General features: G+C 50.9%; 1 protein-coding gene across 3 annotated transcripts in view; it reads right to left on the bottom strand.

Moving 5' to 3' along the window:
• The window catches only part of ADGRD1 (adhesion G protein-coupled receptor D1), a 135,641-nt gene that overhangs the window by 40,672 nt on the left and 74,108 nt on the right, over positions 1 to 20,861 (bottom strand). For all 3 annotated transcript variants that reach the window (XM_066199749.1, XM_066199752.1, XM_066199750.1), the window contains 4 exons: positions 19,737 to 19,810; positions 17,707 to 17,830; positions 6,535 to 6,638; positions 3,814 to 3,925 (listed from right to left, as the gene is read on the bottom strand). In XM_066199749.1, the coding sequence (XP_066055846.1) occupies positions 3,814 to 3,925; positions 6,535 to 6,638; positions 17,707 to 17,830; positions 19,737 to 19,810 (414 nt within the window). The remainder of the gene's footprint in view (positions 1 to 3,813; positions 3,926 to 6,534; positions 6,639 to 17,706; positions 17,831 to 19,736; positions 19,811 to 20,861) is intronic.

Here is a 20,861-nt window from a genome sequence, read left to right as displayed (position 1 = left end):
TATTGATGATAGGTGTCAATGATCAGCTTTTTATGAATAAATTAATAAATCGGGTGTGCTGGAAAGATTAAAGTCCTGCTTGTGAAGACAGAGTTTCGTGGTTGAAAACCGCTGTCATTCCACGGAAGAAAAATTGCTGTGGAGTGAATTGTGAATCATTAAAAAACGCATCTGAAACCACTAGGGAATGCCGTGTGCCAGATCTGTAACCCAAACCGAAATATCCCCAAAAAGGGGGAAGGATGGGGAGGCTGAAGCCAGCAGGGAATTCTGTGTGCCAGATCCGTAACCAAAACTGAAATATCCCCAAAAAAGGGGAAGGATGGGGAGGCTGAAGCCAGCAGGGAATGCTGTGTGCCAGATCCATAACCAAAACTGAAATATCCAGAGACAGAGGTGGGGAAGGATGGGGGCCTCAGATGAGAGCAGCCGTGCAAGGAGGAGATGCCAACTGAGCCCTGGCACCTCGGGCAGGGTGAATGAACACATTCCCAAACCCACAGAGGGTCCTGCAGCGCCAGCTCAGCCTGTGACACCTTGGACAGGGTCCTGCAGTGCCGGCTCAGCCTGTGGCACCGCGTCCAGGGGCACCAGAGGGTCCTGCAAGGGCACTGCAGTGCCAGCTCCCCCTGTGACACCTTGGACAGGGTCCTGCAGTGCCGGCTCAGCCTGTGGCACCGCGTCCAGGGGCACCAGAGGGTCCTGCAAGGGCACTGCAGCGCCAGCTCAGCCTGTGACACCGTGTCCAGGGGCACCAGAGGGTCCTGCAAGGGCACTGCAGTCCCAGCTCCCCCTGTGACACCTTGGACAGGGTCCTGCAGTGCCGGCTCAGCCTGTGACACCGCGTCCAGGGGCACCAGAGGGTCCTGCAAGGGCACTGCAGTGCCAGCTCCCCCTGTGACACCTTGGACAGGGTCCTGCAGTGCCGGCTCAGCCTGTGACACCGCGTCCAGGGGCACCAGAGGGTCCTGCAAGGGCACTGCAGTGCCAGCTCAGCCTGTGACACCGCGTCCAGGGACACCAGAGGGTCCTGCAAGGGCACTGCAGTGCCAGCTCTCCCTGTGACACCTTGGACAGGGTCCTGCAGTGCCGGCTCAGCCTGTGGCACCGTGTCCAGGGGCACCAGAGGGTCCTGCAAGGGCACTGCAGTCCCAGCTCCCCCTGTGACACCTTGGACAGGGTCCTGCAGCGCCAGCTCAGCCTGTGACACCTTGGACAGGGTCCTGCAGCGCCAGCTCAGCCTGTGACACCGTGTCCAGGGGCCCCAGAGGGTCCTGCAAGGGCACTGCAGCGCCAGCTCCCCCTGTGACACCTTGGACAGGGTCCTGCAGTGCCGGCTCAGCCTGTGGCACCGTGTCCAGGGGCACCAGAGGGTCCTGCAAGGGCACTGCAGCGCCAGCTCCCCCTGTGACACCTTGGACAGGGTCCTGCAGTGCCGGCTCAGCCTGTGACACCGTGTCCAGGGGCCCCAGAGGGTCCTGCAAGGGCACTGCAGTCCCAGCTCCCCCTGTGACACCTTGGACAGGGTCCTGCAGCGCCAGCTCAGCCTGTGACACCGTGTCCAGGGGCACCAGAGGGTCCTGCAAGGGCACTGCAGCGCCAGCTCCCCCTGTGACACCTTGGACAGGGTCCTGCAGTGCCGGCTCAGCCTGTGGCACCGTGTCCAGGGGCACCAGAGGGTCCTGCAAGGGCACTGCAGTGCCAGCTCCCCCTGTGACACCTTGGACAGGGTCCTGCAGCGCCAGCTCAGCCTGTGACACCGTGTCCAGGGGCCCCAGAGGGTCCTGCAAGGGCACTGCAGTCCCAGCTCCCCCTGTGACACCTTGGACAGGGTCCTGCAGCGCCAGCTCAGCCTGTGACACCGTGTCCAGGGGCCCCAGAGGGTCCTGCAAGGGCACTGCAGTCCCAGCTCCCCCTGTGACACCTTGGACAGGGTCCTGCAGTGCCGGCTCAGCCTGTGGCACCGCGTCCAGGGGCCCCAGAGGGTCCTGCAAGGGCACTGCAGTGCCAGCTCTCCCTGTGACACCTTGGACAGGGGCACCAGAGGGTCCTGCAAGGGCACTGCAGTCCCAGCTCCCCCTGTGACACCTTGGACAGGGTCCTGCAGTGCCGGCTCAGCCTGTGGCACCGCGTCCAGGGGCCCCAGAGGGTCCTGCCATGGCACCCACGGCTCAGCACTGGCACAGCCGGCCCGGCAGAGGCGGAGATTACAAACTCACGCCCTCTGTGTAAATACTGCCTCCCTCTTTTGTGAACGGCCGTTTAGCAGCTCAATTAGAGCTGCGATTAAAGGTATTTAGGGTGCCGTCGAAGCCAGCGAGAGCAGGGCTCGGAGCAGGTGAGGACAGCAGACCGATAAAAGGATGAATCACAATCCCCCCGGATTCCAAGAGGACAAAGCATAAAAATGAAAGCCCAGCTGACAGTGTTTACATCACGTTTGTCAACTTTAGGATCTTTACAGTTTATCCCCTACAATTACAGCTGTTACACTGGAGGTCGGGCTATGAAACCCACGGGTTCTGTGAAGCCTTTAATTTCATCCCACAAAGCCCGCGGTGTAAAACAGGTCCGGCTTTCCTGCGCCACTGTCCCCATCTCACCACGGCAGGTTTGGAATGGGTTTAAGAGAAGATCTGCGCCTACTGAACCGCAGCCTGCGTTGTGCGAGCGTTCCACAAGCTCGGCTCAAGAAGCAGGAGCCCTGAGCGTGAACTGGGCTGGATGCGAACGTGGGTGACACCGGGACCGGTCCCCGGGAAGCGGCGCTCGGCAGCACCCGACCCCCAGCGGGAGCAGCGCCGAGGGCCGAAGGTGGGTGCTGGCCTTGGTGAGGTGCGAAGAGCCTTCCCTCTGAAGGGACTGGCTGAATTGTCTGAAAATTTGGGATGGATGAAAAAGAAAAAGCTGCGAGAATATGACACACTGTTACGCTGAGTGAGCCTTCTATTGCCCTCGAGCCCATGTCCTTTCAACAGGGTTTTAGCTCTCCACTTAAAGAGGATTATTTTCATGCCTGGTTTCTACTGTCTTCGGTTTCATCTTCTGCTGCTCTCCAATGTCTCCATTTCATTTTTCCTCCTAAACCATCCCCTCTCATTTTCTCCCTTGCACATTGCATGACTCATTCAGGACCCACCTGAATGTTAAACAGCAAAAGAATATGAACTTAGTTTTCCAAAGTGCTTTTAGATCCTCAGGTAATGACTGCCTGTGCAAACCAGACATTACAGTTATTTATAAACTCAACAGAAATTCAAGGGATCCCATTTGAGCTGAATATAAATTTAGGTAGCTGTTGTATTGGCAAAATGAACAATGTGCAAACCTCAAATTTATTTCTACTGAGAAAAAACATCACCACCATCTCCACCCCCCAATAATAGAAACCACTGACTGCTCCTGAAAAATAATGTGGAGCAAAAGCTGGTCACAGAAGTGGCCAAGTTTTTACCAGCACATACATAGAGCACCCTGGAAGTTTATTATAAAATCAGGTTTTGTTTCTGCTCTCCAGGTGGAACTTTCCATCAAAGACCTTACATTACTTCAAATTGCATTTTTTTAAATTAACAGTGGAAAGGAATGCGTTTAACTGGTATGTGGTACTGTGAACTTGGCCTGTTTGTCTTAGTCTAACCCAGCTGTTTCAGTGCCAGCTTTCATGTTTAGGTCCTGGTACTCTGCCTAAGGAGTTGCCCCCCGTAGCAGGATGGCATTTTTTGGCTGAGGCACGTTAAAAACAGACCTCCCGTGGCAGAATCTCCCCTCCCCGTGGCCCGAGGCCGTGCCCCGTGGGGCTGCCCCACTCACAGTTGCAGGGCTGAGCTGGAAGCTGGCGAGCAGCAGCACCTGGGCCAGCAGCACGGCGCAGGACAGGTTGGCGTGGATGTGGTAGCGCTGGTTGCGGATGGTGCTCACAGACCTGGCGGGACACAGACACACCTGAGCACAGCAGCACCGGGGCCACCAACACAGCCGGGACTGTCAGCAAGCATTTAAACTGCCTTTGGGTCTGGAGGGGTTCCCATGGCGTGTTTGGGGCTCCTCCAGCACGGGGTGGGACCTGACTGGTTCCCCTGGGGTCCTGCTGCTCTCCTGGAGGCAGCAGGACACTGACCTGAGCATGAGCGAGTTGATGGGCAGTGACAGAATATTGACAAAGGGTTTGACTCCGAAGGGGGCAGTGACAGAATATTGACAAAGGGTTTGACCCTGAAGGGGGCAGTGACAGAATATTGACAAAGGGTTTGACCCTGAAGGGGGCAGTGACAGAATATTGACAAAGGGTTTGACCCCGAAGGGGGCAGTGACAGAATATTGACAAAGGGTTTGACCCTGAAGGGTGCTGCGATGCCCAGGAGGTCACACCACCCCTCACAGACAGCACACGGCACCTGGCCCTGCTCAGCCCACTCTGTGCCAGAGTTCTGGGTTTACTTTGCTGGTATTTGCCTGGATGGGAAATAAGGGGATGTGAAAAGACGTTGGTTCCAATTCTGATTTACACAAATAGCATTTCTGAGCACAGGAACGAGAGCTCCATGTACAGATGGGCAGTGCCTGTCTTGACAGGGACCTGGCTGTGGTTTCAACATCACTTGAACATATCTCTCTTGGCTTTTCAAAAACCAGCTGGAAATCTGACAAGAACAGGCTTTCCTGGAAGTCTGCTGACCTCGTGTTTCTGTTCTCATCCAGAAATAGGAAACAGAAAACAAAAACATCGATCTGAACATCCCAGGCCTTGCTCTCCTTCAAAAACAAACAGTCCTGGTGATAACAGGTTCCCATTCCAGCGCAGCCTGCCTGCTGCACCGCTCCACGTGAAGGGAATGAAAAGGGACGTGACCAGAAGCACCAAGATCCCAAAAAGGGGCTCAAAGGATGCTCTGCCTGGTGCCAAAGGCTTTCCAACGAGGAGCTCCCTGTGCCACAGACTGGGCAGTGTCACCCAGGAGGGCAGCAGGGCTCACTGCCCTCCCGGGAAGGGATGCAGGAGCAAAGAACTCACCACATTCTCCTCCACTTGTGTCACACTCAGCTAACCCCGCATTGTAACACTTCACTTCAGCCGCTTAGTGAGACCCTGCTCTCCAGTGGAAGGATAATCAAATTAGACGAACTTGGCAGTTTGAGGGAAGCTGTGTGGAGGTGGGGTGCTTCCCCCCCGACAGTCAGCCGGGCCAAGTCTCCTCCAGTTCCTTGAGGAGCTTTCAGCCCTGCTGCAGCAACACCTCCTCCTTTTGCTCCTTTTTCCTTTCTAATCACTCTGACATCCAATTTTGCACTCAGACTAAAATGGAGCAGATCATTCCCCTCAGCCTAAACATGCCAACAGCGCAATGCCAGATAGGCAGACGTTGGACTTATTCAGGGTGGATTTTGGCACACGTTAGGCTCTTAATCCAAGTATGACCAACACAGATCTTGATACTTGAAAATAATATGGGCTCTGGAAAAAACCAGCATTGCAAACAGTTCACTGAGATTCAGCAAGTCCTTTTCCCTAGAAACTGGCCTCTTAGCAGGGTGTCCAAAACACAAGCTTCGGCACAGAAAACAGGAACCAAACTCTTAAGTGGGAACAATATGGTTTAGTGTGTGAAAGGAGACAAGAATCCCCTGCCCTGCTGTACTCCCACAGGGCTGCACAACCTTGGACAAGTTGCTTCACCCTTGGTCAGGTTTTCTGGTTTTTATTTAGACACAAACCTTTATGAAAGCTCTTTTTCCAGAAATGTTTGTATCAAGCCCAGCTGGGCCTCAAACTCATTTGTCACTTCTGGAACATAAACAGGAATAAAGGCCCTGAGTGCCCTGGGGCAGAAACCTCCCCAGCCCTCACAGGGGCTGCCCTGGTGTGGGCAGGAGACCCAGAGGTTTGCACCCACGAGCCGTGGGGTGAATTTCACACCGCTCACAGTGTCCTTCACCCACAGAAAACCAGCCCGAGGGACAACAGTAAGGCACTGGAACGTGAACGTGCCTTGTGTGAGGTAATTGTGCGCAGGTTGTGTGGAACAAAGGTGAGGCAGCCAGCGCTGACCGAGATTCCCCACTGGGCATTCCTTTCTCAGCTCTCCACCCCACACACCGGGCAGTGGAACAGGAAAGTGCTGGCTGTGTTCTCCCAGCAGCCCAAAGGCGTGGGGATGGGGGGAGAGGGGCTGGTCCTGCAGTCCCTGCTCACACTGCACTGGAGTCCAGACCGAGAGCTCCTGCAAGCCTCTTTGAAGGTTCCTGAACTACAGCAAAGCATGGACAGTTTAAAAATAAATTAAAAATCTCTCATGAGATGGAAATAACTTGCTATATAAAGACCAGCCCATTTCAGAAAATGAAAGTAATTTAGAAATAACCAACCAAGTGTTACAAATACATGTGCAGAATCTAATTAAGGGAGGTTGTAGAATTAATAGCCTTTGTTTTATCCTGAGCACCTGAAGGGATCCTACCCAGTGGCCCGAAGGGATCCTGCCTCGCCTTTCTCTGTGCTAGCTGCTCAGCAGGCGTGCGGGTCAAATTACTCACGACAGCACAGCGAATGTGACCAGCGTGATCGTCAGGCAGAGGATGGACAGAGCACAGCCGATGTAAGTGATGGAGGACAGGGCCACCTGGTGTTCCCTCGTCAGCTGCGCACAAAGGAGAAAGGGAAAACGGGCTCGGTTAGCGCATGTGGGACACGGCAGAAGCTCCATGTCAATGATCTGCGACCCTGCAGTCAATGGCTGTGTGACACTGCGGTTAATGGCTGTGTGACACTGCAGAAGTGTTTCATGTCATTGCATGTGTGACACTGCGGTTAATGGCTGTGTGACACTGCAGTCAATGGCTGTGTGACACTGCAGGAGTGTTCCGTGTCAGTGCATGTGTGACCCTGCGGTCAATGGCTGTGTGACACTGCGGTCAATGGCTGTGTGACACTGCGGTTAATGGACGTGTGACACTGACACTGCAGGAGTGTTCCATGTCAATGCATGTGTGACCCTGCAGTCAATGGCTGTGTGACACTGCAGGAGTGTTCCGTGTCAATGCATGTGTGACACTGCGGTTAATGGATGTGTGACACTGCAGTTCATGGCTGTGTGACCCTGCAGTAAATGGATGTGTGACACGGCAGAAACTCCATGTCAGTGGCTGTGTGACCCTGCAGTCAATGGCTGTGTGACCCTGCAGAAGTGCTCCATGTCAGTGGCTGTGTGACCCTGCAGTTAAAGGATGTGACCCTGCAGAAGCTCCATGTCAATGATGTGTGACCCCACAGCCGATGTCCCCGGGCAGGGCCATGCGCAGCCGGGTCCCAGCTCTGCCCCACGCCCGTGGCATTTGTTCCCTCTCTTGTACCAAACCCGGCATTGCCCCAGGGCCGCGGGTCTCCTGCCGTGGGCCCAGCTGGGAGCAGCTCAGCCCGGGAGCTGGCAGGGCTCTGCCCGGGGCTGCAGCCCCCCACATCCCTGTGCCCCCATATCCCTGTGCCCCCATATCCCTGTGCCCCCATATCCCTGTGCCCCCCACATCCCTGTGCCCACACATCCCTGTGCCACTCACATCCCTGTGCTCCCACATCCCTGTGCCCCCTCATCCCTGTGCCCCCCACATCCCTGTGCCCCCATATCCCTGTGCCCCCACATCCCTGTGCCCTCCACATCCCTCTGCCCCCCACATCCCTGTGCCCCCATATCCCTGTGCCCCCCACATCCCTGTGCCCCCATTTCCCTGTGCCCCCCACATCCCTGTGCCCCCATTTCCCTGTGCCCCCACATCCCTGTGCCCTCCACATCCCTCTGCCCCCCACATCCCTGCGCCCCCATATCCCTGTGCCCCCTCATCCCTGTGCCCCCACATCCCTGTGCCCCCTCATCCCTGTGCTCCCCACATCCCTGTGCCACTCACATCCCTGTGCACACAATCACCACAGTGCCCCCACATCCCTGTGCCCCCACATCCCTGTGCACACACACAAACACCACAGTGTCCCCACATCCCTGTGCACACACACAAACACCACAGTGCCCATGGCCGGGCCAGCTGGCAGACCCAGAGACCCCACAACCCACCCAGCTGTATCCCCGTCGCTGTTTGAGGGACGGGGTTTGCAGCCCCAGAGGAGCTGCGCTGGCACCCACAGAACGGAAAACCCCAGAGAGGACCCAGCACGAGCAGCAGGAGGGTGAACCTCTCATCTCAGCCTCTGGTTTTATCCACAGGCATCTTTTGTAGAGATAATTCAATTTTATGAACATTTAAACTGTAACTCCAGGGTGCTCTCCAGCAGGATCTGTGTCAGACCTGGACAGAGTCAGTGCAAGAGGGACAGTGTGGTTTGGCCACTCATCCCAAATTAATCAGAGTGTGTTTTAATTTTCCAGGCAAGTCCTCATAAAAGAATGACAAAAAAAAAAGCCACACCCAACAAAGGGAGCCAGGCAGTATTAATATGTAATAAGTAGAACAGAGCTGGGCAGGAAAAAGCTTTCTCATCCTAGAAGAATTTTCAAACATTTTTCCTGCCTTGATTTTGGACAGACTTGACATTTTCATAAACTGAAGGAAAAAAAATTAGTCAGTCAAAAAGTTTTAATTTTAATGCTTGGAATACTGTGTTTCTATTTCAATCTCGATTCACTATTAATTAAACTCCAAGCTGAAAATGCACTCACAATATTTATTTATCACAAAAAATACTGAAAGGAATGATATCCTTCCCAAAACTTTTTTACAACCTTATCTAATAAAAGCTAATCCTTTCACATATGTTTGGGATTTTCTATTATTTTCCACGCCGACAATAAAATTTCCCACCCAAATGAAGTATTTCATTAGAGACGACCAAACCGAAGCAGTTCTCCCAATAAACTCCCCATTAAAATTCCTTTCAAAGGAGAGAAACGCTGTGCGGTGTGGTTATGGGCAAACATAAATACAGGCACAAAGACGTGCTGTGCATGTAGATTTTCGCTGTGATTTTCTGCAGCAGCTCACGTGGGGAGATTTACAGCAGAGGGGCCTGTGAGTGCTCAGCAATCCGAGCGCCATCGGGGGATGCGGCAGCACCGACAGACAACTGTTGCTATGGTGTCACTGTTCCCAGGAAATATGATGCAGCTCTTGAGTATTTTTTCTTTTTCAGCCAAAGACACATTTCTTTTCCCTGACTGGACAGCATCAATTACAGAAACAAAAGAGTCCTGTGTGCTGGGACAGGTTAAAAGCTCCAGATGATTCCTACAAAAGAGATCCTGTCGTCCCTCATCCCCCATACAGGCATGCTTCACAGAATATTCCTGAAATAGGAATAATCTGTGTGGGAAGTGGAGCACTTTAGAAGTGATTTCCTCATCAGGTCTGTTCATGTCCAAAATGGCTGGACCTCATTTCCTGATTTCTCCAGCAGACACCCTTTTCCCTGGCTACAGGTGGCTCTCAATTCTTCAGAAGGAGGCGGGGAGCTGAGGAAGTTTTCAGATTTAAAGTCACTCTGAAATCACCATTTCTCAGCAGTTCAAGGCTTTCCTTCACTCCTCTCACTCCCAGAGTCCTTCAGCCAGAAAATGTTCTCTAGACAATTTCCCTGCTCGGGGAATATTCAGATTTCCAGCGGGGTGCCGTGGTGTTTGCACTGGCAGAGACCTCAGAGGGGTGGAGGTCTCTCACTGGAAATGGGCAAAAATCACAGAATTGTTTGGGTTGGAAGGGTTAAATCCCACCCAGTGCCACCCCTGCCAAGGCAGGGACACCTCCCGCTGTCCCCGGCTGCTCCAGCCCCAATGCCCAGCCTGGCCTTGGGCACTTCCAGGGATCCAGGGGCAGCCACAGCTGCTCGGGGAATTCCTGTGCCAGGGCCTCACACCCTCCCAGGGAGGAATTTCTTCCCAAAGTCTGCTCCAAGCCTTCCCTCCCTCTGTTTGAAGCCATTGCCCCTTCTCCTGTCACTACAAGCTCTTGTAAACTGTTTCTCCCCATTTTCCGGGCTCCCTTCAGGCGCTGGAGGGCCACAGTTAGGTCAGCCTGGAGCCTTCTCTTTTCCAGGCTGAACAAACCAGTTCTGTCCATGTGGGAAAGGTGTTCCATCCCCCCGAAAATCAAACCGTGTGGGGTTTTCCCATAGTAATCCAAAAGAAGATGATGATCACACAGATATTTTTTTTCTCTCTAATTTCTTTGATGTCATGTTTCTAAGAAAGTCTCCCCCCGGGTTTTAGTTCAGTCTTTGTCCAGAAACCCCTGCAGGGCAGGACAAAATGTGAGTCAAGTTCTCACAAGTGAGCCTCTATTACTTGGAAATGAAAAAGGGGGAAAAAAAAAATCTTTTCTCCAAGAAAATGTAGAAGATTCACTGAAACCTGAAATAACCTACACAGGTCCCTGCACCTGTGAGCTAGAAATTGCTGTTGCTCCTGTGAGCACAACCAAAACGTGACGAGGCTTCAGGAATGATGCTCCCAAATCAGAACTCACATCAGGGTGGGAACAGCTTTTCCCAGAGCAGCCCCACTGCAGTTCCCCTTCTCCCCCTGCCCCGTGTGGGGGACAGAGCCGTGGGCAGCTCTGAACTTTCTGGATTGTTCCCAGGACCCTGGGAGGCTGCAGGAGGCTGGAGGGGCCACGCGGGGCTGGAAGCAGGAGGGGAATTGCAGGGGAGAGAACTCAGCACCGAGGGAGGCTCGGAATGATTTCCAGGGGCTGCAGCCCCATTTCAGGGCTGTGGTGAAGGAGGGAAATAACTAAACTGCATTTAGAGACGTCAGATCTCCACAGAGCTCTCCCAGCCCAGCTGTCAGGGCACATCTGGATGGGCTGTGCCCTCATCTTCGGGGATAACAAGGAGCAATTTGTTACAAGTACCTGGGTTGTCAAAGCATTGGGCCTCATTAATTAAAAAAGGATTTCAATAAATTCCAAGGCTCTGATAAGGGCTGGTTTCACCATACCTCAGCTCGTCTTTTTGAGAGTTTACAGACTCCCTGCATGCTGTGGAATATAAAACAGTAATTTGGGATGTTCTTGTAGTCAGCACAAAAACTCTAATCAAGCTGTAATGCTATTATTGAAGAAAATAGCATTAAAAAGCACCAAGTAAAACACTGAGCAATCTGTGAAGCAGTCCCATGAGCCTGATTCTCACACTTGTCCCAATCTACATTAAATTATTCTTTTCTTCTAAAATGTTTGGCTCCCTCGGGTTTCTCTGGTCATTCTCTTCCTCTGAAAAGCTGGGAAACGAGCTCATCCAGAGTGTCGGCAGTCCCCCACACTCAGAGACAGACGGTCCTTCCTTTCAGCCTTGACAAGGTAAAATCTAAAATTCCCACCTCACATAAAGCTCCCACCTTTTTAGCTGAGGCTGTAACAGCCCGAAGCCTGCACAGAGCCCTGGAAAACAATTCATCTTCCAGAAAAGGGCAAGTTCTTGAACCAAAAAGGTTTTACAGCCTGAAAGAATGAGTCCTGCAGGCTGGGGACAAGGTCAGACCTCTGGTTTGCATTTCAGTGTCACCAGTGGTGCAGCCTGGGTGGGATGGATTGTGTTTGCATGTGCTCGTGGAGAGGGTACATTTATGAGACCCCAGTTATCTGTTCACTGCTGAAGGGCCGTGACAATTGCATTCTGCCCCAAGCCCAGACATCAGAGCCAGGGAGATTTTCCTGTCCCTTTTGGTCACTTTCCATCTCCCGGGGACATTCCCACCATGAAGCTCCTTGCAGGGAGGGATGGTTGTTCCCATTTATCGATCTGCCGGGGGCTGAAATCCCAGCTCTGAAATCCACCCTCACGCCCCTCTGCCAAGGCTGAACCTCCTCCCCTGAGACATTCCTGGGCGAGGGAGGGGCAGGGACCGAGGCGGGAGCAATTAAGGCTCAGCCAAATCTCCCGAAGTTGTACCTTTAAAATGTAATCTGAATCCAATTAAGAAAAGGATGAATAATTAACTTTGGCAGCCGGAGTGTCTCAGAGACATTAAAACGCTGGCCCTGGCTGATGGAGCTAATGGCTTTAATTGCCTCCAGAAAGGCTGCTGAAATTCAATTTCAGTCCAGAGAGGCCTTTATTTATATATTAAATGATAATAACAACAGTACAAATCTCTGTTTTCCTTCAGCTTGCCAAGCACTTTGTTAGGTACATAACATTCCATTTTTTTGAAATTAACATCTGTGATGACTTCAGGAGGCTCGGTCTGCTCCCTGCGACCACAGGATGGATTTTGGAGGGGCCGTGCTTAGTGCACTGTGCAATCACCGCCCACAGAAAAGCCAAATTTGATGCAAAACTTCTTTTCTCAAGCCACAGTGCATCAGGCACTGTGGATTTAAAGGGAAAAAAGGGCTCCGAGAGTCACGCTTCGCAGCGCAATCATCTTTATCAGCCATTTCCAGCAGAATTGTTTTTGAATTCCCCTTCTCTCTGAACTCCCCAGCTCTGAGCAATCTGCAATAAAGGGCTGCGGAGGGGCTTTTCAGGATTAAAGGCACATTTCCCTCCAGCCAGCCCAGCCTGGGGTCGCTTATTTTAAACTTTTCACTGACACATGAAAAGTACGGACTTTTCCAAATATCCCTGCCAAGATATTAATTAGTGTTTTTAAATGCCCACATCATTTTTTAAAATGGTTCTGGGCACCGTGTCATCCATCAGTGGGGATCCTACTCATTACAAATCCCAACCAGCAGGTTCTTAATAACTCTGGAAGGAAGCACGGCAGGGAGGGAGGACTCAAGCTGCGAAGTGGGATCGGATTACCATGAAGTTTGGGGACCAGAAAAGCCGAAATTTTCAAGTTCTTGTTGAATCTGTCGGTGCAGCACAGAGCAGGGCGTGTTTCCTGCCTTCCTCCCAAGGCCGAGGCTTGCAGTGTCTCGGGGAATGGTAAATGCTGCATCCACAGCGGTTATCCATCCCCTGTGAGACCCCAGGAGCTGCCCTGCCCTGACACCGGGGCTGGTGTCCCTGCTCTGTCCTGACACCGGGGCTGGTGTCCCTGCCCTGCCCTGACACCGGGGCTGGTGTCCCTGCCCTGTCCTGACACCGGGGCTGGTGTCCCTGCCCTGCCCTGACACCGGGGCTGGTGTCCCTGCCCTGTCCTGACACCGGGGCTGGTGTCCCTGGTCTGTCCTGACACCGGGGCTGGTGTCCCTGCCCTGTCCTGACACCGGGGCTGGTGTCCCTGCCCTGTCCTGACACCGGGGCTGGTGTCCCTGGTCTGTCCTGACACCGGGGCTGGTGTCCCTGCCCTGCCCTGACACCGGGGCTGGTGTCCCTGCCCTGCCCTGACACCGGGGCTGGTGTCCCTGCCCTGCCCTGACACCGGGGCTGGTGTCCCTGCCCTGCCCTGACACCGGGGCTGGTGTCCCTGCCCTGTCCTGACACCGGGGCTGGTGTCCCTGCCCTGTCCTGACACCGGGGCTGGTGTCCCTGGTCTGTCCTGACACCGGGGCTGGTGTCCCTGCCCTGCCCTGACACCGGGGCTGGTGTCCCTGCCCTGCCCTGACACCGGGGCTGGTGTCCCTGCCCTGCCCTGACACCGGGGCTGGTGTCCCTGCCCTGCCCTGACACCGGGGCTGGTGTCCCTGGTCTGTCCTGACACCGGGGCTGGTGTCCCTGTTCTGTCCTGACACCGGGGCTGGTGTCCCTGCCCTGCCCTGACACCGGGGCTGGTGTCCCTGCTCTGCCCTGACACCGGGGCTGGTGTCCCTGCCCTGTCCTGACACCGGGGCTGGTGTCCCTGGTCTGTCCTGACACCGGGGCTGGTGTCCCTGGTCTGCCCTGACACCGGGGCTGGTGTCCCTGCCCTGCCCTGACACTGGGGCTGGGGTCTCTGCCCTGCCCCTCCTGCTCCAGCAGGAGCAGCCTCATCCCCTGTGCAGGGACAGCCAGCCGTGCAGGCCCTGAGAGGCAGAAATGCATCTCTCCTGCCAAACTCCCAGTCTGAGACCTTTCCGAGCTGCTGAGGGTGATTAAATGCCCAGCTCCCAGTGAAATCCAGTAAAAATGAGGGTGTTGGGGTCCAGGTTTGGTTCCAAAGGGCCCGTCTGGGCTCAGGGCTGGGAGTGGGTGAGGATTGTGCTGGGTACCCCTGAGCTTCCCCCAGCCCACCTTTGTGGAGAAAAAACACAGAAAGGGCACTGCAGGACAGAGCAAACTGAAGTACAGAGTGACTGAATTGGAAGAGAAGAGTGATGGGTAAAGCGCCCTGTCCACAACATTGTTCCACTGCACGGGGAAATCCTTTAGCCAGCAAGAGGAACTGGCTGCCAAGTGGTTCAGGGCTTCATTTCCACCATGGAAAGGAAGTCAATGATCTTTTTTGAGCATTCTGATTAAAACAGACTATCCTGCTTCTCAAACAAAGGACTTCTTCTGACAATTACAGCACTCTAAAAATATTTGTGCTTCTCCAAGATAAAAAGTCGTTTTCTGTACTCCTCAGCTGAGTGAAATTCAGTAACTGCCAAACAATTCCCTAAGGAGTTTGAGGGGTTTAGTATCCTGCAGCACCAGCCCAACGTTTTCCCTGTAATTCTGTGGGATTAGGGACAACCAGAAATTCTCCTTTTTCCTCCCATCAAAATCAACAGAGCTGTGCTGGCGCAGGAACAGCGAGGGGAAGAACAATGGCCCTGAGTTAAACATCAAGAGTGGTGCTCCATTTCCAGGAGACACGAGCACGGGCGCAGTAAGGACAAAAGAAATACGATGCACGATCACCCTGTGAGCACATCAGGGAGATGTGCTCCTGCACAGGGACAGTAATCACTGCGATAAATGGACGGGGAAGTGGAGAGAGTGAGAGAGAGCAAAGAAAGTTTACAAAGCAACGCTGGAATAAACACCCGGGCTGATTTATCTTCGCTCATCTGCCGGCTGAGGGCTGGCTGGGCTGTCTGTAGAGATCTTTTCAGTTACACATACTGTCAGTGGTAATAAACAAGGACCAAAAAAAATCACAACGCCGATCCAGTTTTTAAATATGCAAGGCAAAAGAAAAATTACCGGACTAAGGCATCATTCTTTTTATGTTCCCAGCAATGAAAAGCGTGCTGAGAAAAGTAATTATATTAAAATTACAAAAGAGCAGAAATCGGAGGGTGCCACATTATTTCCATTTCACTGTCCTATCAGAGTATGGAGCTGGCTGAAGATGTTCAGAAAAAAGCTTCTGATTTCAGACTGCTGTTTTATTGCACCCCAAGTGCAGTGTTTGATCAATAACTGCAATATTAGATTTCAGAAACAATGCTCCAAACTGATAAATTACACACCTATGCCCCATATTTCTAAAGCATTTTGCAATATTAGGACTTTTTCAAAACAGCCTTTATAAACATGGATTGATGCAGCTTTTCCTCAGTCAGCCATACATTATCAAAACTCAGCTATAACAGAGAAAAATAAAATCAAATAAAAACACCTTTATTGCCCCAAGAAAAGAAATTTGGGGTGGCTTTCTTTTTGTAAGTAGAAGCTCACAGATAAATGCCCAAGTCTTTTCAAAATCCTGGGCTCCCTAAAAATGCTCTGGATTGTTTCTACAATTCCATCATCAAGATCAGATGGTTTTAAATATTTTCCCAGACAAACACTTGTCTGCTTTCAAGCCCATTGCTGAGCTGCTTGAACTGCATTGATTGATGGTCTCTTCTGAATTGTGAACAGGCTACCAACAGGAGCAAAACCAAAGTCATTTCTGGCTTTAGAAATGCAGAAAATGTGTTCAAAACCCCAAACAATTTCTACCACAGCTTGTACAACACTACTGCTTAGCTGGAAATGTCCATCCACATGTGAACTTTATGGGAGTCAGTTTTATACCCTCACTGTTGGAAAAGGCAGCAAGAGGAAAAACAGGAAGAAAGAACAATTTAAGAGAATGGTTTAGGAGACATGAATATTTCAGCTGTGTCCTGCACTGGTGTCTCATGGAGGAGGACCCAAGCTTCAAGCTCTGTTTTAGTGTGGGAGAAAATGATTCCCCTTCCAAAGGGTTTCTGAACCCTGGGTCCCCAGGTGTCCACCATCCCTTTGCTGAGATGACATTTACGTGGCAGATGGTACAAATAGCCTGGCACGCTCTGGAGTTGTTGGATCAGAATAAAAATAAAATCTGCCAGATGGCTGGTGTGTTTCCTGGCAGGAGCAGAGGGCCCCACTGGCTGCTGGGGGGAGCAGAGCTGCCCAGAATGAAACGAGAGCATCTCAGTTTTCTTTGAGGCACTTTTGGGCAGCAGCTCCCTCAGTGCTGGGCTGGGTTCCTGCTGTCTAGGAAGGAACATCCCTGTCAAACACAGTGTTCATACAAAAAAAGAAAAATTATCCATTTTGATTTATTTGGCTGCAGATGTATTACAGCTGTGTAAACAGAACTGTTCATAGGGGGGCAATTGCACACTGCCACCCTCTTTTACTTGTTTCACATGATCTGTGCACTTCCTTTGTGAAAAGAAGATTAAAATACACGAAAGTTCAAGATCAGGCATAACATCATTGCAGCAGTTTCTTAGAGCATTGGCAGTCTGGTGTTCAGGGGTGATTTAAACGGGCCCTTTCAACCTTGGCTCAAATTTCTGAACATGCTGAACAAACACCAGCATGTGCTCAAAACCCACAGCAGTTTAACATTTACTGAAGAGGGTTCCAAGGACACCTGAGAGAAGTTTGCAATTGTCAGGTTGGTGCAGTCAGCTTTACTCAGCAAACGTTCTGGGGATTTGTAACTGAGCGCAGCTCAAACGCCAGGAATTGTCTTTGCAATTACAGAATCAGGATCACAATTCTTTTCACTAATTAAAAAAATAGTACCACAAGATAAACGGTCAATTTAAAGGATATGTCTCGGACAAAGACCTGGGATGAGATTTTTCTTTTAACATAAAGGGGAAAACAGAGCTACGGAAAACATTCTGCACAAAGTCTGGGGGGTGTAAATGCATCAGGCCAAAAATTTAAGGAGAGGGAAAGCTGAAAATGGAACTGTTAAAGGACTGTGAGGAGCTGGACGGTCCATTCACATCCAGCCTTTCCTAGTTTTACATTTCAGACCTCTCGAGGAAAACTTGATTCCAAGGATTTCTACATGAAATATCTTTGATCTCTGATTACTGACCTTGCATAATACAAAAACCTTTTGCACCATCCCATTAATCATCACAATCCCAAATCTGTGTAGCTGGAAGCTGGGCTTTTCAGAACTATTCCCCAGTGGAGAATCAACCAGTCTTTCAGTGGCCTTTAATTAATAGCTGTCCTGTTTAATCCTGGATAATTCCCTGAACGCTGCTCTTTAAAACAGGGTTAATAACAGCACATTTCTCCCAAGATACTTCTGTCTTACAGGACGGGAGGTCTTGAGGCAAACCTGCATTTTATTATCAGCCTGGAGAGTTCCTAGAAAAATTGTACTTGGAAACCAGCTGGGTCATTAGGTGCTTCACAAGCAATAAAGATAATAATGGCTAGATAAAAACCCGATGACCTGAGGAAGCTGGGCCCCACCTTCAAGTGGTCAGACTGACACAGAGGGCTGGGGAATTAATTAAACTCCCTGGATAACACGACAGAAGCAAGAAATAAATCCAGGCTGGGTATAAATGGGCCCAGTGTCAGCCACTTACGTGATGTGAGGACGATGTATTCATGCTCTGTTTTAAACACAGATAAATCTGATAAATCAGACCGTCAGATCATGCTTTGCTGAGTCTCACCTTCAGAGGCACCACTTGCATCAGGATGGCGAAGTTGGTGAGGTGGTTGCAGAGGCACACGGAGTGGTTGAGGTCCCCACTCTCACGCACACAGCCCTCGTCAGACCAAACACCAGTGCCATTGCTGGAAAGCACAAAACCAGGGTGTTACCTCTGTCAGCACGCACTGCTGCAGGTTAATCTGACATGCACTGCACTGTACAGGAGATCAAAACCTCTGGAAGCCATCTCAGGCTGGAGACCCCGCAAACACTGCCAGTGTCTTCTCCATTCCATCAGAAATACTTAAGGAAAATATTCACCAGGACAAGGCACAGACCAGACCGCTCCATGAATGTCTCCAGAGATTTCTTCCCAGTTTCATAACCAGTGAATGACGTCTGCACCACTGCCTGACATTTTGGATCTCATTCATGGCATTTCACCCAGACTTCTGCATTCTGAGAGCTGTGGTATCAGAGAAGCCAACAACCCTGCAGACGCCCAGACCAGGGTGTGCCCTGTGCTGCTGACCCTCACCCCCTGCACACTCATCCAGTCCAGGCCTCCAGGCTGGCTGGGCACAGGCTGCAGTGTCCCTCCTGTCCCTCCTGTCCCTGCTGTCCCCTCGCCCCGGGGCAGCTCCTGCCCCCCTCTGGGTTTGGCTGGGCAGGATCCGGGCTCGGGGCTCGGGGCTGGGCAGGATCCTCAGGCACTTTGGGGTTTTTCTGTGCAGTTCTTTGAGCAGTGACCCTTGTGAGTTTGCTTTTCCTTGGAGCCAGGGCAAGCCAGAACTCCCTGTGCTCTCCCAGCCTCGGAGCGGGGTGGGGGCACAGAAGCCTCAGGCTCCTCATGGGCACCGCAGGTCACCACCCCTGGCTGACAGGAGCTGCTGATTTCTGCTGAAGTTTCCCTGAGCCCTGCAGAGTGACTGAGTGACCTGTACTCCTCTCAGGGCTTGTTTTAAAGACAGGTATTACCTCACCTCACACTTCTGCCCTTCAGGACATCCTTGAGTTCTCAGAGAGAGTCTGCTGTAGGCCAGAAACCAAATTAACAACCATGCACCAGGGAATGAAACTGTCCTGACACCACTGAAGCTCAGCTGGAGGACAGATTTTATATTTAAGTTTGTATCCTTCCAAAGCCCCCAGGGCCCCAGCCCCAGTGGAGAACAGTACAGGAGCAATGCCCCAACCAGATTCATTTGCTTCATTAAAATCTGCTTTAATTTATCGTAATTTGTGAGTGACCATAAGAACGAGTTACTGCCAGCAGCTGGGGCAGGGCAACCCACGTGAAACAAAACTGCAGTGGGACAATTCCTGCGACCTTCCCAAGTGCAGGATGTGCAGGAGGGATCACAGCACCCTCACTGCTACGTCCATTAGGCTTACACTGCCATGGCTCCAAACCTGCAAATCCCCATGAAATTAAAAATTCACTATTTGTATTCTTTCTCAATTAATTCACTGAGACCAGCGTATTTCAAATGAAAAAAAAATTAATGTATTCAGTGCTAAAAAGAAAAAAAGAAAGAAATAAAAAGCTACTGCTTTTCCATAGCTCTTTGAGGTGATATTTATTTCCATTAAATCCTAATTTGCACTCAGGGGTATTGTGTTTATCCATTCCACGCACTGGCCAAATCTCCCGGCTCTGAAGTACTGATGTGACACGATGCTGTGACACAGGCACAGACCCAGGGAGAACAAAGGCTGTGCTGGAGCTTTGCCACCTGCAAACATCCCAGCACCTGCCCAGGTGGACAGGCTCCTGGGACAGGATCAGCACCCCTGGTACCCGTCTGCAGCTTGGATTGCAGGATGGTTTCAGTTCCCAACCGCCCAGCCAGCCCAGGGGGAGGGACAACCAGTCTCCTGTTCATGGCAACAAGAAACAATCAGATTGTGTTTTTATAACCAGTGGTTCCATTTTTTAGCTATTTCCATGAATGAAAGGAAGCAAGAAGAGCACAGATAATACACAGCAGCACAAGGTGAGTGTAATTCAATAAAACCGAGGTAGAGAATTTGGAATTGTGGACATACCTGTAATCCAGAAATGCACAGTAAAGATGAACTCTGTTACTTTTGTTTAGTGCTTGACTGTATTGTCTGGGTGTCTGCAAGAAAAAGATAGAAACCCCGAAGGAATGTTTAAACAGGCAAAATTCCACTATTCAGCTACTTCACATTCTCATTGCTACACTGATTTCAAGAGACTTATTACAGATTAACACACCAGAACTGGCAGCAAAATTGTTCAGCCCTCATATCTTCAACCCAAGCTCCAAACATGCAAGGATTGGTATTCAGTGCTGATTTGACACCCTGGGATTAAACTCGCCCCACTCGGAGTGAGAAATCTGTGTCCTCTTTAAGCAAATAGCAAAGCAGGATCGTTATTGTACATAAGCACAAATATACGAGTTAATTTCTGCAGGATTGGGACATCATTCTTCAGCATATATTTGGCTTCTTTGGATTTTGTTCATCGTTTGTTCTCACTGAGTAATAAAAACATCACATTTTACGATTAATAATTCTGAAATGTGCATTACAGTGACCAACTCCCAGACATCTCCTTTCCACAACAGCAATTATTTTAAAACATACATTCAAACTGAAAGAGCAATGCCATAATTCAAGATTTTATTTTAGCACACCTCAGCATTATAATGACATAATTTCTATCTTCCATAAACAGGTTTAGTAACTAACTCAATCTTCTTATTCAAGGAGCTCTGAGATCCCATTCCCCGCGCCCTTATGAGCTCCATGACAAAATTATTCAAATTATATTGGAGTGAAGTAATAGTTTGTTACAGAAAAAATACGCAAACTAGAGAATTTCCAGTGTTTGTTCAACCCTTTCTAATACATAAATCCCTAAAGTCCACATCATGTGGACCCTGCCTTATGGCAATTTTTAAATTACAGGAGTCTTCAACATAAAAACATCACTGGTGAATTAAGAGCTCTCAGGTTATTGCAACACAATTCTGCCGTCAAGACGAGAGATAATCAAGTTTTGCTTTCCTTGTCTTAGGGAATGAAGAAAAAATCCCCAGCACCTCATCCTGCTGAAACTCAATCAAGGACAAGAAGTTCCTGATGCAATTTTCCTTCTCCCCCCTCCCAAGGCTAAGCAGGAGTGTCAGGCACGAGGCAGCA

This window comes from Chamaea fasciata, unplaced genomic scaffold (genome assembly GCF_029207755.1).
Source record: "Chamaea fasciata isolate MVZ Bird 193981 ecotype frontalis unplaced genomic scaffold, bChaFas1.0.hap1 SCAF_18, whole genome shotgun sequence".
NCBI classification, from domain to species: Eukaryota; Metazoa; Chordata; class Aves; order Passeriformes; family Sylviidae; genus Chamaea; species Chamaea fasciata.
This window is presented reverse-complemented; position numbering and strand designations above follow the sequence as displayed.